The sequence below is a fragment of the Poecile atricapillus genome, chromosome 1, assembly GCF_030490865.1.
Source record: "Poecile atricapillus isolate bPoeAtr1 chromosome 1, bPoeAtr1.hap1, whole genome shotgun sequence".
Classification (NCBI taxonomy): domain Eukaryota; kingdom Metazoa; phylum Chordata; class Aves; order Passeriformes; family Paridae; genus Poecile; species Poecile atricapillus.
Genome location: NC_081249.1, coordinates 135795797 through 135811994, shown reverse-complemented (window position 1 = coordinate 135811994; position 16198 = coordinate 135795797). Strand labels below are relative to the sequence as shown.

The 16198-nt window shown below is 39.4% G+C and overlaps 1 protein-coding gene across 2 annotated transcripts in view; it reads left to right on the top strand.

The window, feature by feature from the left end:
* Positions 1-16198, top strand: part of TSPAN4 (tetraspanin 4) — a 420415-nt gene that overhangs the window by 362502 nt on the left and 41715 nt on the right. For both annotated transcript variants that reach the window (XM_058826994.1, XM_058826983.1), the window contains one exon: positions 9484-9558. In XM_058826994.1, coding sequence (XP_058682977.1) covers positions 9484-9558 — 75 coding nt within the window. The remainder of the gene's footprint in view (positions 1-9483; positions 9559-16198) is intronic.

The window sequence follows — 16198 nt, the reverse complement described above, 5'->3', positions numbered from 1 at the left end:
CATGTTCCTTGCCAGCCCAGATATTCATGTCACTTTTTAGCATAACATTTGCTATTTTCTTTCCCTAATAATAAGATTATCTCCTCAGATAGAAAGCAATAGTTTTAGTAAAGCAGCATGTGTGGTTTTTTCTCCAGTCATTCTTTTGTTATTTTTAACCACCTTAGTAATGCAACCTAAATTGAAGAGCAACATTGACTTCTTTCTCTATAAGGAGTAGAATTACCTGAACCTCAGAAAAATGTAACTCAGGAGGTAAAGAAATGGAGGCTAGTTTATGTAAATCACTGATGCCACACAAGGTACAGCCAGAGTTAATTTCGTGTTACAGATATTTCAGACCCTCAGTATTACCAGCTAAAAGGCAGAATTAGGTAGGCCACACTGTCTGCTTCTTCATTTTTTAAGCTACTGCAAGACTGACATACGTGCATCACATGCTTCTGCTTCTGTGTAGCACATTTGAGAACCCCAAACTGGGGGTAAAACCAGCAGGAGAATTTAAATACAGACAAAATACTCTACCATGTCCTTTATATTTTCTCCTTATCCATCTTCTCACTACCTCCGTACCTTACATACACATCACAGTTTCTAGGCACTGTTTTGACACTCCTAGAAATAAAAACATTGCATGGCATTATCATAAATGGAGTAGGCTGGATTAAACCCAAGCCAGAGCCTTTTAGTTGTATTGACTTTATCCTTTACCTGTGTTAGGTGGACTCTTAACTGCTTTGTCATGAGTGGAGTGGCACAGGCACTTGCAAGAGCTACTCTGATGTTTTATTTTATTCTTCAGCCACTCATACGTCACAAGTAAGATGCGTTTCTCTGCTGACTAATATAAAATCACACCAGATCATGTCACACTTTTGCATTATGTTTGCAGAAGAAATGAAGCAACCCTTATAAAAGTCAGAGGCCAGCAAGGCCTTTTTAAGTTCTCAGGAATCTGTGGTCTAATCTGTGGTCTGCTAAAGGGCCTACCCCCACCCTCTGTTGTGATAGGAGAGTGACACCTGGCTAATATTTGATGACACTTCATTGATTTTGAGTCAGTTTTCGTAGGATATGAAAAAAAAAAAAACTAGGACACCATAAAATACCACTTAAAATCCTTTGATGCATAGTATGGGAATATTAGGTCTCTCAACTTTCACTCACTAATGCAGTAAGACTGAATGATTCCAACTGAAAGTAGTAATGAGACTAAAATGAAACACTGTTAATGTGGTAAGGCTGCATATGTTGTATATTTTCCCAGAAATAATTACTGCAGATTTCTTGAGCTTTATTGATCAGCAGGAGGTTTTGCACATTCATAAAGTATATAGTCCAAACATAAACAGAGCTGTACTATATATCCAGCAGGCATAAAACATGCAAGGCTTTGTCACAATCAGAATGAATTAGCCATTAAGGCTTTCAGAGAATAATAGCTGATGAACCAAATTTAGATACATGACGTTTTCATAATGGAGTTTCGGTTTGTAAGTTTGCTCATATACATTACTGCCTTTTTACAGTTTATGAGCAAACTTATCATTTTTATGCTGAAAAAAATGATGGTGAGACTAAAGAGATTTACTTACAAGGAAGTACTTAAAGAGCTAAATAAGCACAACATGGGAGAGAGAGGGCTCAGATGGGACATAAATCTACAAATGTTCAAGGAATATAAATGCTGTGGACAGAAAGGAAGCATTTGTGGTGCTGCAAAGGGTGGTAAGTGGGAGCAAGCGTGTGGCACTAATGAAAGGAGCGTTCAGACCAAGCGTCAGCAAAACCTTTGGTACTGGGATGTGTAATCAGAATCTACTGTGATAGAAATCGGTAGAAACAAACTGCCCTTTCCCTTTCACTCTGAAGTTCATGTAGTAGGTTAATACACTGGGATTTTGTTGACTGTGATTCCAGTTATTGTTGCAGTCTGGGCACTATCCTGTCATTTCTTGTTCGCTGCTCTGTCTTTTTCTGTACAAGTCTTCCAGGCTGCAGAGGAAGTCACTTCTAAGTACAATTCCCATTGCACTTTCTCTTCTGTTCTCCTCTCCTTGCTCAGTACCTCGGAAAAGAAAATCAAAGGAAATTAAAAAAAAAAAAAAAAAAAAAAAAAAAAAAAAAAAAAAAGAGAATCTTTCATAATCTTCCTACTCCCTATTAATATATCAGATCAAGATGCCTTCAGGGAATTATGTTAAATCAAACTTCTTGTGAGAACTAGTGATACATTGAACACTTTTGCTTTCAAAAGTGGAAGAAAGTTTCATAGGGGTTTTTTTGAGTGCTGACAAAATCTGTACCATATGAGTTTTTATTCTGTAAAAGTCAAGTACCAATATGTTATTAAAAAGCTATTCTAGGAAATCTGAAAATGCCTGAGGATGAACTTCGTATTTCTCTGATTAGAAAGCCAGATCCAACAATGGCAAAAGTAAAGGACCTTTATAAAGAGTTTGTGGTTCTCCAGTACCTGGACTTTTTTTTTTTTCAGTATCTCGGTGGCAATTCTGGCATTGATTCAGACCTTGTTTTAGGTGGCTTGAATTTTTCCAAAGTGTGGAATATGAAGTATATTTGGCAATAGTTTATAGCATTCAGAGCCTCTGACAGTCTTACCCCTTTTGGTAACATCAAAGTTTGTTGATGCATCTGTCATAATTAGGTTGGGTATGGAGATGTTACACTTCTGCAGGAACAGAAAAGATTTTAACAATGCCAACCATAGGAATGAGACATCATCACTCAATCCATTAAATAATGCTAAAATATAAGTAATATAATCCATTATAAAATAATAGAAAAATTAAAAAGCATATTAAATTTGAGGAAAACTTTAATTTTTCAAGCAGCATGGTAAAGTGTGCCTCCTGTAAAATACATTAAGTTCTTCTGAGTTTAAAATGGAGCTCTGTGAATTTCTAGGTGTCCTGGTTTCAGCAGGGATAGAGCTCATTTTCTTTCCATGACAGTAGGTAAAGGTTTGACATAATTTATTCAGAAAGGACAGATACTATGTACACCTTCAGTATTAAATATAGGATGAGAAGAGAAGGGAAGGATGTGTGCAGGATATGAGGTTATCTTTGACAGTATTTCTGTTCATATCAAATTACAATCTAAAAATCAAGCAGAGATCTTTCAAATGTACTTTTGTCTCAAATCAAAGTAAAATGATAAATGTAGTTATTGCGTCTTTGTGGACCATACCAAGCCCCACATTCCTTTACATTTCTTGACATGTACAAGCAATGACACCTTCTTCTAGGATAAGAAAAGGCTAAAGTGCTTGACCCAATTTAAAGCTCCCCAGTAGAAGAGACACGTGAATACCAGAAGGGAAGGGATCTAGTGGAGAGACACTGTGGCGATTGTGGGGCACATAATGTGAAAGGACAGACTGAGAGAGCTGGGTTTGTTATGTCTTAAGAAATTAAAGCAGGGACGATATTTTATTCATGTCTTCAATTACCTTGTAGTACAGTATAAGGAAAATAGAGCTTTTGGAAGGATTCACAGGGATTGTACAAGAGATAACAGGCACAGATTAAAGCCAAAGGAAATTCCAATTAGAGATGCAAAATATTTTTGTTATTTTTCTTATCACAAATATAGTCAAGTATTGGAAAAAGGTATCCAGTGAGGCTGTGGGTGATTGTCCATCTTCATCCTTGGAGATGCTCCTAAGATGACTGGGCACAGCTCTGTACAGCTTCCTGTAGAGGACTGTGCTTTTAGGAAGGGCTCGAACCAGGCAGTATCCAGAGGTCACTGGCAACCTCTGTGTTTCTGTGATTCTAAGAGGCTCTGTCTTCTGGCAGCCAGAGCTGGTTCGTTCTTGAGCACCAAGGTTATAGATGTAAACATTAGGACCAGGCAGACCAATTAATAATCCTTCCAGGATATGTAGACCAACTATTTTATCCCAAAGAATGTCTGTAATTTCTTATACTGGGGTGTGTGTGTTTGTTAGGAAGTGAAATGTAACACTGAAATTAAAGATGATCAGAAATTGGTAATCCAGCCTCCCTAAAAGGCAAAACGCGTGTATCGTTTGTATCATCACTGTAACAAACTTGAAGTTTGTAACATTTTACAGAGGAAGGATTGTCCGTAAATTTTCCTTTTTTTTTCCTCTTCATCCTGGGAGCTGGTGTAGGTGGAGGGCGGTTACTTTGCTGGAGCATTGTCCAGGAACAACCTCCCTGCTCATGTGTTGTACTTCATAGTGTCTATCAGAAAAGAAGCCAACTATCTACCTTGCAGTCAGTTTAAATGTGATGGGAAACAGCACAGACTGTCTGTTGAAGTTATTTGTTCAGTTTCTTAGGAAGGTTATTCTAATTTGTATGCATTTTGGTGTAAGCAATATATTTGCTAGGCCATGAACTTAAAACTTTTTCTGGAATGTATCACTGTTCAAAAGAAACAGCTGGCTCTCAGGTCTTCCTACTGTTTTCATGTTTGTTGAAGAGGATTTGAATTATTCTTTGCAAGAAGCTTCTGTCTCCTGCCATGAGCTAAGTTGAGAAACAGGTCTGGCACACTGAGATCCTACTGTCCCATTCTGAGACAGCCTCCCATCAAACTAAAAGCATTACTTCAGCAAGCAGTGGAAACACAGCAGTCTAGAGTTTGCCATCAGTTATATCACATTTAGTCTCACAGCAAAATGTTAGTAGGCTAACAAGACAACCACACCTTGGTTTTCATTGTATTGGGTCACTTTTGTCTTTGGGAGACTTAGAGAAGATCAGGTACTCCTGACATGAAGAGGTGGGCAATTTGAGCAACATGATCCCTCTATTGAGAAGATTTGGGAGGGAGAGGCAGTGGGAAAGCAGATGACCCAATCCTGTGTATTAGTGTGTGATGTCAGTCATCATGCAGTGAGGCAAGTGTCTGTAGCATCTGAGAAACCAGAGAATCCTATATGGGAGGGAAATACAATTAACTTGTTGTTCTCTGCTGTGTGAGCAGCAATGGAAATGTGCTTTAAGTGATGTACACAGGGTACAGTTCTTGATTCTCCAGTTTGTATCAAGAGCCTGAATGAACAAAACTGGAAGTAGTAAGTCAAAAGCCTGGTACAGACCCAGTGGGGATGGAGTTGAAAGTTGAGACCTCCTCTCCTCTAGCAGACTTTTCTTTCTGATAGCAGGTGGGTGGTTCATATCCATGACGTAGGTTTGGTAGCAGCTGCATACTTACTTTTCCATACACCTTTAATGAGAATCTGTGGGAAAGTCAAAGGCTTTGTAGAATATAAAGGTAGCTGCTGAGAAACTGGCCTTAGTTTTCTTAGGGGTTGGAAATCAGCATTGGTAGACAGAAGGGTGTTACCTCACCTCCCTCCTCATAAAAGCTTCTGTGGGGTTATTTCAGGTATAGTTTATGAAAAGCTGAGCACTAGGGACCTCTCCACTGAACCTCTGCTGGGTTGCATCCCACTGTTTGACAAGTAGTATGGTAAAGCATTTCTCTGTACAAGGTCAGATTAATCTTTTTTTATGGAGTTTCACATGAATGCTTTGCTTTGGGATTGTTGTTTCTCCATGCATAAATCTTTATTATACCAATAGCCTACAGCCCCAGTGAACCAAACAAAACTCAATTTTATTTTTCTCGGTATTTATCACCACAGTGAGAGAACTCAATTGAAAAGCAGCCGTGAGAGTTTCCAGCAGGTGTGGTGGGGGTTTAGGTGCTGTGAGCCTTCAGTGAGTTCATGTTTCTTCCTTCTAAATTTGAATGGTATATGCCAAGTTGAGTCTGGCCCTGTATTGGGCATCATTCCCTTTGGGATGATAGAGAGCGTGGAACTGAAAATGACCTGTTATTGGAAGGTGCTGTGGACTAGAGGAGCAGGTTGTGCATGTGTCTGTGCTTGCACTTTGGTGATTCACGGGATGTGCTGCAGTGTGCAGGCCTTGCTTTGCAGCCAGCACAGGCTGAAGCCTCCACTGCTCCTTTCCAAGGTGCTGCTTTGGGTTTAGGTGCAGCGCTTCTTTAGAAGGGGGATGACAGATGAGTTGACATGCAAGTGCTTGTAGGTTTGACCAGGTGATGAGCGTGAAGCCTCCATATTGGGGTTGCATTGTGTAAGATATCACTTAATTAACATTTTAAATAAAAGGCACAGCACAGGTCTCTACTGTCTGCACACATGGGGATTCCTAATACTTGTTAGTTTTCTGTGACATAGCCCTGTGTTTCCAAATGTAAAAAATATGGAATTAGATACTTTATATGAAACCAAAATATTTTTCTATGGAGTTAAAGGATAATCATTATCTAGGTTTTGACTTTTTGAACAATGTACATTAGTTTTGGTTCACTATGTGGCTTCCAAGATTTGCATTGCATGAAACCAAATTCCCAACTTGAAGAACCCTCTCAGTCTATGTAGGGAAAGACTTAGACATGATACATAACCATCACTGAGAGGATTTTTATTCTGATCTTTCCTAAATTTTGAGTGCTTGACTCCACAATTTTAGCATCTTTTCTGATGTCAGTGTCATGCTTATTTCTCTAGTATGAGCTGAGGAAGGCAGGAGCACCGTCAGGATCTTGCCAGAAGGTCCAGCCTCCTTCAGCTGGTGAACACAATGCAAGACCAGCTCACTGCCCCAGTCTGAAGCTGATAGCTTTTAGCAGAGTTGGTGTTGCAGGAGAAAATACTCTTTAGATGTGAAATTTCACTTCATTTGTTGCCAATTAAGATGAAATTTTAATTACTGATGCTAGTATTGAGAAATAATGACATACTTGGGAAAACACCTCAGCCTCCCTCCAGATACCTTTCCTCTCCCCTTGCCAGTCTCCAGTCCATTCCCTGCACATTATACTCTGTCAAGGGGTCAGTGCAGAATGTCTTTCTTTTATGGCCACTCTTTATTTCTTGCTCTTTTTTTTTTCCATGGCTCCAGCCACCAGCCTCTCAAAGACCTCATTCTTCCTGGATATTCATGTACACAAGTGTCCCCTGTCCCCTCTGTTTCCTGCCTGCATTGTCTGCTGCTTGTATTAACAGTTTTTCTAAAACTTATAGCCAGATCAAATCCTAAGCCAAACCATTCCCCATCTGCTGTTAAAAATGTACTTACTTGAGTTAGCCTTTCTCCTACAGTCACTTGTGGCTTCATCTATACTCTCTCCATGCTGCTGTGTGCAGAGAAGGGAGGAAAAGCTTTCTGGAGAGCACAGGAAAAACAGACCCCTAAGTTTTATTCCAGTTCCTGGACATACCCCCTGTTCCAGGTCATGTCCTTTGAAGTGGGGTTGGAGGTTATTGGCTTTGGGGAGATGGCAGAAAGGCACCACAGGAGCAGAAAAGATCTGCGGGATACTTTATGGGTTGTCTGGTCGTGGGTGTATGTATGATTTGCAGGTTTTAGCTGTTGAGTCCTCTCATCTCTATGATGTGTGAAATGCAGTCTCTTGAAAGCTAATAACTTTCCCACAAACATCCACTCGTAGCTGGGTAAGACAAAAGGCTGAAATTTCTGTGCTTGAAATGGAGCTGCACAGTGTCAGATCTCTGCTCTAAAAATTGCAGTATGAGAGGATTCAAATTAAAGCACCAGAAATTTAACCTGGGAAAAATAGCATACTTTGCCCTGCTTCATTCTTAGAAGTAATTGGAGTGCTATTTTTGACATTCTTCCAGAAGCTTTTATCCTTTCGACAGAAACCAGCACAAAATATATCAGCACAGATAATTAAGGTTTGGCAAAATGATAAGCTGTTGAAACTGAGGTCCTGTGGCAGGAAATGCTGATCACTGTATATAATGGGTAACAAAGAGTCTTTCTCCTTTGTTCTAGAGATTGTCTCATGCAATCCTGTCTATGCTAGGGAATTTTACAGGGAGAAAATGGTGTTCACATGCACATTTTGAAAAAAATGATGCTTTTATGGATGAGCAAAGAAGTATTCTACAGCCAAATAGATATAAAAAATGTCTGTGCATCTTTGCAAAGAGGGATCTGCTTTGTCCTGTTTTAGTTAATGCTATGCAGCAGCTTAAAATTGTAAAAAGTAAGCAAGCTGCACCAAGACAGCTTTGCAAAGCCATACAGAAGGTCAGTGTTGGATGGTAATGATATGGAAATCAGCTTGGATCACAGGCATAAATGAGGTCTGTGATTCAAAACTGGGCAGTAATAGGATCCAGTATTAGGGTCAGGCAGGTATAAAAATACTGGTGATGGAAATTTGAAAATAAATAATTTAAGATTCATGGGGCAAAATGCAATGACTTCTGTAGACACAGTAATTGTACCAGGGAAGAAAAGTATTTTTCCCTTCATGACTTTTTGCCCTTCATTCAGTCACATAAATCCATGGGTTCAAAGGTTTGGTTTTGGCTTACCAGGCAGTGCAGAAATTCTGATAAAGGCTTAGTAGCTATTAAACTTTTATAGGATTGTAGCCTTGTGGTTGAAGAGACAGTAACTGCATTTTTCTCTTGGGGATGGGATTCCAATTAAGTCAGTGTTGCTCAGTATTAGAATTCCAGCCTTATAGGTTGCTAAGTGTGTGAATTTTTTGTTACAGGGAGCTGGACCTTTGCCTCAGCCTAAAAAGTTTCCAAAATTACTCTCTCCTTTACCTGTCTATGCAAAACTCAGTTACATTTAATGCTCTGATAGCGCAAGTGCTGTTTTGATGCTGCTGCAGACCCATCCATCATGGTAACAAAATGCAGAGGATGTGGTTTTCCAGAAATATTTGGCATTGCCAGCAGTTCCTCTCACTGAAGTCAATCAGAGCAGAGAGCTTTAGAGAATCTATCTGAGATCCCTGTTTTAAAAGATTTTTATCCAGTCCTTTGAGCTTTTGACTCCTGGGTTTTAGGCAGTTCCATGGCTTATGAGAAGAAAGAGAGGTTGCCCAACTTTGCTTTGATGTCTTCAGTGCAAATCAGCCCTTTTCAACTCAAACTCATGGGTGATCCGTGTAGCTCCCTGAAACTGCTCATAAAGCTAACTTGGTACACCTTTCACTTCCCCCTTGATCCCACAATTACCCTTGAAAGGAACTATGACTTTATGATTTATAGCCCAGGCTGCCTATTCTTGCCATGGGAAGTTAAGCTGTGGATTTCATGGATATCGTTGGATATCATCACTAATATCCAGCGGGGGAAAAAAGGAAGAAAACTTAGCATGGGAAGATTCCTCAAGGTTTGCTGTCAAAGAGAGCACTGGTTTGCTCTTGGTGAGGTTGTAGGCTGTTCTACTGGAACCAGTGCTATAAATGAGCCATGCCTATGCCCAGGCACTGGTGTTTCCTGACTAGTCCTTCACCTGCTTTTTCAGTTGCAGCATCTTTGTATCCTGCTGCCTGTATGACTCCCACTCCCCATTCTGCATGATCTGCTGAATGTTCTTGCTATGCATCCAGAAAAAGCTGAAATATATGTTGATGGCTTTTGCTTTTGTTTTATCCCCTGTCCTTTTCTTCTCTTGACAGTTCTTTATCATGCTGTTAATTATATTTCTGTTGGAGCTCACTGTTGTGATTCTGTTCTTCGTCTACACCGACAAGGTAAGTCAAATTCTTCATTTTTCTTTCCCCTTCAGCAAATTTATATGCCCCTTTTCCATATAAATAAATCATGAAGCACTTGGCTTGGTATGCACATCATGTTTCTGTCTTCCTTGAGACACTCCTCTCAGAAGGAGCTCTCTCAGAATGCATAAGCAGCCTGGCAGGACTGGGCTGTCTTGCTTGCTCAAGTGTACAACTCAAGGTCACAGATACTGCCAAGTGCATCTGTCATTAACAAAAAAACCAAAAAACAAAAAAGCCCACAAACAAACACCAAACACCAAAATACCCCACAAAACAAGCAAAGAAGCTGAAAACCTTACTGGGAGCATGTAGGAAGAAATACCCATCAAAGTGTGTATAGTTTTTAAAACTATATTTATGGTTTAAGAACCACATTGATATTGTTAAAAAGGAAATGTCCTCAGCACAGGCAAAGACATAAAATTCATTATCTTTCCACGTTGCTCCTTGCAGCACATGTGTACTTAGAGCCTAGTGGAAAGCCAGGGTAAATGTATTAAAGTTCAATAAACACAGATTTTGTTTGTGCTTTTACATTTTACTTATGTTTGGCCATTGTTCCTTCAGTTGCATGGGCAATATTGACTATCTGAATTATCTTTATCCTTAAAATATTTTTTCTTTTAAAAAAACTTACATGAATAAATCCAAAACAGGGGCATAATTGTGACACCTGCTTATTTAATCAAAATCGAAAGTCCCTTACAACTGAAGACTAAGGGAACTTGAGAATCACAGGAAAAGGGGCAAAATTTTACCATAAATTGACATTTCATCAGGTACATGAGTGATAAACACTTTCTTCTGAAATGGGAAGGCAATAGCAAAAAAAAAACAACAAAACAACACTGTGTTCATTAATAAATATTATTTAATAGTATTATATTAGTGATACAGGTGATTATATATTAGTCATATAAGTGAGTGATTGTCAGGTGCATTTCTGAAGGACTTCAAATAGCTAGGTTCTATAGCATTTTGTAGCTGGAACATGGAATTAACCTGCCAGGTAATTACAATAGAAGGGACAATTTAAAATTACTTGTATGCATTATTGGATTCTGAATTATTTGTCAGCTCTTGGCAGAAAGATCTACACATCATATAGGAGTGAAGGCATCTACTTAATATGCAATGGGCCTCCAAAACCCAAACACAACACTTGGTTATATTTAGAAGGAAAATGAGTTAGAAGATATTATCATGTATAACAGACTTGCCTCACTGTGAATAAAATGTTGAGTTTTGGTTACAAAAATTATTAGAAGTGCGAGAAAGGAGGAAAAGACCTGTCATGAAGAAGGATTAAGGAGACAACGTAGATTCAGTTTTGGAAAGGAAAGAGATCCTCTGCTTAGGAGATCTTAGAAAGAGTATCTATAGTAGTTTTAAAATAATGACAGAACTAAAATAAAGACCTGTCCACAGAAGAAATATACAAAAATGTTTCAGAGTAGGTTAATAAAATAAATGTTTCTTATGTTCCAAGTCATCATCTTGATGACAGTAGAACTACTGTTGGCTTGTGTTGAGGCTGATAGATCAGTAAATGTATGGGTATGGAGGAAAAAAAAGAAACCAATGAATTATTGTTATTCATAAGGCAGTCAGTGCTGTTAGGTTGACAGGTGTGTCACAGAGAATGTTCGTCCTCACTCTTCAGAGGTAAAAACAGTGGAAAAGGATCAGAAAGGATTCCCTCCCTCCTTCAGCCTGTTGGTTTGCAGTGTTTTTTATTGATTCTTAATAAAGAGATCAGGAAATTAACTTTCCTCTGACTCACATACTGCAGGAGGTAATACCCTGCAGTTGTCTGTAAGATCAAAACAGTCTAAAATACGGGCTCCAGTTCAAGTGCAGTTTTACTGAGTTAACAAATTGCTGTAGTCTGGGTATTGCAGATGATCAAATTTGAAGCTCTTAATGTTCCTGTATGACTTTAAATCTTATACTGAGGAAATCAATAGTTTCTGTTACACTTGCAGTCCTGCCTACTGCAGAATAAATAAACCAGAGCAGCCTAAAACTAACATTTTCATACAGCATGTTTAAAGTTTTTGTGCTGACTTTCCTGATGTGAAAAACAATATTGCCATGTGTATAGGGAGGTAGCGAATCCAGACAAGTCCACCACAGTAATTCATTTAATGTAGATCCTTGGAAAATCAGTGAAGGAACATTCTACACTGACACTTGTCCAACAGAAGAAAACAAGGTTAGTTTTGTATGCAGGAGAAAAGAACTCTGCATATTATCACTTTGAGCAATACCAGCCACAGGGTGGGTGTGCATCCATGTGTATGTGGACACAGTGCCTGGGCTCCCAGGCAGTGAAGCAGTCTCTCTGTATCCAGTGCTGGGACTGTTGCTTTAGTGCTGTGTTAGTTACTAAAAATCATCATGGCAAAAGCTCTTTACAGCCATTCACAGATAGTTTTTTGGCACAGGGCTTTTATTCACTTGCTGTGGAAGGGAGTGCAGCTATGGAAGTGAACTTGGACTTGCAACAGCCTCAACTGACCTGTTCTCTTTCATCAGCTTGGGTGAAGGCCAAAAATTGCCTCTGCCTCTTTCTAGTGACTTGGTCTTTCCTGAGTTTAAGCAGCCAGCATGAACTTATGCCTTAGGATGTCACCTTCCCTTCCCTTCCCTTCCCTTCCCTTCCCTTCCCTTCCCTTCCCTTCCCTTCCCTTCCCTTCCCTTCCCTTCCCTTCCCTTCCCTTCCCTTCCCTTCCCTTCCCTTCCCTTCCCTTCCCTTCCCTTCCCTTCCCTTCCCTTCCCTTCCCTTCCCTTCCCTTCCCTTCCCTTCCCTTCCCTTCCCTTCCCTTCCCTTCCCTTCCCTTCCCTTCCCTTCCCTTCCCTCATCTTGATCTCATGAGATAAATGCTGTCCTGAAGTTCAAAACTCTTTCTCTGAGCTGGCTGTCCAGTGTGATATTATGAGGAGAGGGAAAAAGCTCAGGAATCCACAGTCTAGGAAGGAAAAGGGGCACTGCCTTGTCTCTTGGAACTGCACTGTAGATCTCCTTGGCAGGGCCTGAGCTCACACCTTGTTCACTATTCCTGCAACTGTCCTGACTAGTTGTGTTGCAAAATATGAATCTTGTGACTTCTGCAGAAGTGACTATGGGCTGTGATTGAATGCATTCCTGTAGGATGGTTGTCCAGAAAAACCTGTAGCCCTTTTATTTTGTTCTGGCTGTTCCCAAAAGCACCAGAGGGACTGCTGGTTCAGGCTGTCTTCAGTTCAGTGTGAGCACCTGGAAACTCCTGTTAGCATTTGCACATGAAAGTTCCTAAAGGGTGGCTTTTAATTTTTTAGGACAGAAGTACCAGCCCAAGAGATTGGGTATTGAATGGAGTTGGTGTGATTATGAGAACTAAGGTTGTTATCACTCTGAGTGAAGTATTTTTTCAGGCTACATTTATGGCCCTGCTTTGAAGCAGTCCATGTCCAGTGACATTTCTAGAGTCATGTGGATAGTTATGTGCATGGCTACCTATTTGTAGGCAGAATATTCTCTTTAGTATGTTTTATTTTGATTCCATCAGAGAAAGCATTTGGCATTTTTATATGTTTGACATTTCTATATGAAGCTCTCTGTACATTTATAATAGATCCACAGAGTACTGAGAGGGTTAACCTTCATTTTATTGTGATAAGGAGAAAGCAGCAAAGCCCTATCCTGTCAGAGGCTAGATACTCATATTTCTCAACACCAGATTGGATCCTGCTAGAATGTAAACTATGCTAATAAAATGCACAGTCTTGTACCAGTTCTAACTTGTATAATCCGCCTGGTTTTAGCATCCGTATTTATTTTTACTGTGATGATTCTCCTGGAAGCATAGAAAAAGAAAAGTCCACATTTACTTTTTTTGCAGCTGTAATAGGTGATTTTTATTTTTTTTTGGTAGGTGTCTGCATTTTATATGATTTACAGACAGAGCTATGTAGTGCCCACAAATTGAAGAACATAACTAAAGCACCATAATGTGGGGCTGGTTTTTGGTTTGGGGGGAGTGTGTGTTGTTGTGTTTGGTGGGAGAAGGGGGAGGCTTAAGTTATTGGGTTTTTGTTTGATTTTTCTTATTTTTAAATGTCAAACATAACATGCAACATAAGTAACATAAGCCAGGGAAGAACAAAAGCACTGAAGAATCACTGACTATGATATTTGATTATAGGAGCAGTTACTGCTACTGGAATTTGAAGTTAAGATGAGAATTTTCAATAAAGATTAGGCCATTAACTCACTTGGGTCCCTGTGAAAATTACAGCCTAAATTCCATGCCTGCTTAGCTGTGTTGAAAATGGCCCTCAGAATAGCCCACAGAGGATTGAAGAATAATGGCTACTTCTGTTTTTTTATGAAATGTGTGAAAATGTTCTTGTTTTCCATGCTGCTTCAATATAGATTTTGCTGGTATCTTATAAAAAAATACATATTCTGTAGATTGATGCATTTCTTGCTTTGTTTCTGAAAAGAAATTGAAAATTGTTTTAATTTCGGATTGATATTTTGCCTCATCCCATACAAAGACAGCAGGTTGAAATTTAATGGATATATTTTCAAATATAGCTCAGTCCTCACAACCTCTTACACATTTGGCTTTAGAAAATGGAAAAACTGAATCTCTTCCACCTGCTGCACTCATGTGCAGTTGCTCATAGAAATGATCTGATCCTGCTGAGCTGCTCGCTGGTGTGAGGGAGGAATTCACAAAAAAATGATGGAATTATTCATATAGAAAGTTTAGTTCAAGGCTACCACAGAAACTTGTTCTCATTGAGTTTCTGTCAAGAGAGTTTAAAAGTTTTCCATGTTTGCCTTTGACAGTGCAGAAGAAATGTCTCCTCAGGTAATGAAGTGCCTCATGTTCCCAGTCAGCACAGCCCACAGGGCTGTCCAAAACGCTCACACAGGGCATGTTAACGTTGCTGAAAGTGGAGAAATGGAGCCTAAAGTGAAGAGACAAGATCACCCAAACTGTATGAAGAGATGATCTTAAGTTGTAGGAAAACAGGCTGTGGAAAATTCTGCAAAACTGGCAGAGTGGTCACCGCACCACTTTTCAGTCAGATGGCCCTTTCCTAGCAATGTTCCTCCATCAGGTTTGACTTTGCCTACACCATCCCCTTCTTACTGCTGGAACCCTTGAGTCGTGGTAGAATTATTACAGGAAGGTGCCTGTATCCTCCTTCACCACCGTGAACAGGGCTGTTCCTGCTGCTGTGCAGGACTGGGATAATTTCAGAACAGAATCGTGTGGATAGTGTGTGCACTTGTCAGCATGCAGAGAAGGCTCTCCAGAGGACATGGGCAATTTGAATTCTCTCTGGTATTTCTGTGACAGTGTGCAAGTCCTAGCATATGTATGCAATGGTTTCTGAGTAGCCTGCATGTTATTGCTTTATTTTCCAGCTAAAGTTCCATTTGGTTTGTTTGTAAAAGACTTTTAAAATTATCACGTTCACCAATCAAGCAGTTCCTGCCATATACCTGCTCTCTGGCAGTGTTCTGGAATTTGGGTTTTGCAGTGAGTGCTGATGTAGATAAAAGCTGTTTCTCAGGATTAACACGAGTAGCAGTGAAGGCAGATGTTGAAGAATCTATAGATTGCCTCCTGGATGGTGATGCACTGCAATTACTGCTCTGTGAGTTGGATATTTTAGATCTGGTCAAGTATTTTATTTCTCTAATGCAAAACAATGTTATATAAATGGTGGTATAAAATAAGAAAAGACGGAAGTGTCTCTGTGGTTTATTTTACTTGGTAATAAGCTTAATTTTAACTAGTTTATTAGCATTTCAGTACTGGTGTCCCACAATAGGGAGTTGCAGAAATTTCATCAAAAGAATTTAATTATAGCCAATTCACTTTGGCTTATTTTCAGCAAAGAATTCAGGCATAGGTTTAAATCTCTCCCTGTTCAGCACATAACCTAAGTGCATGCTTAAACCCATGTGACTGATTTAATCATATGCTCAAGTCTTGTTAAAGTTGATCTACACCTTATGGGTCTTTAAAAGAAATATTGCTAGGAAAACACTAATGACAGCGAAGAATTCTGGAGTGTGTAAAGAGGCATCACATATTTCATTCCATAGGGAATTTAGTGAAAAATAATGAATGTATGCTTTAAAGCATGATTGGTTAGCTTTTTCCATTTATTCTGAACAGCTTTTCATTTAGTATCTTGAACTCCAACACATCTCTTTAACCTTTTTTAGGCAGGAGGAGATGAGGGCCATGGAATCTATTCATCTGTGCAACTGAAAAAAACAGGCATACCAAAGGAAATCCCAGTAGTTTCACTAATTCATTTGTCTAAGTAGGATTTCACTGAAAATGCACTTCCAAAATGTTATTAACAGGCTTGTAGAAGGATAGCACAGTATTGATGAAAAGAATTAAGTGCATGCTCAGAAATAGGTGTATTTAGGAACAATAGCAGCAGATAAAATGCATTAGGGCTCCCCACTGGGAACTCTCGATCAATGGTTGATCAAGGCCTAATTGATTCCTTGAATAAAATGTTAGCAGGGGAATGGGTGCAGGGAAAGGAAAATCAAACTCTCCTAAATTAAGCTCCATGCCTAACACAAATA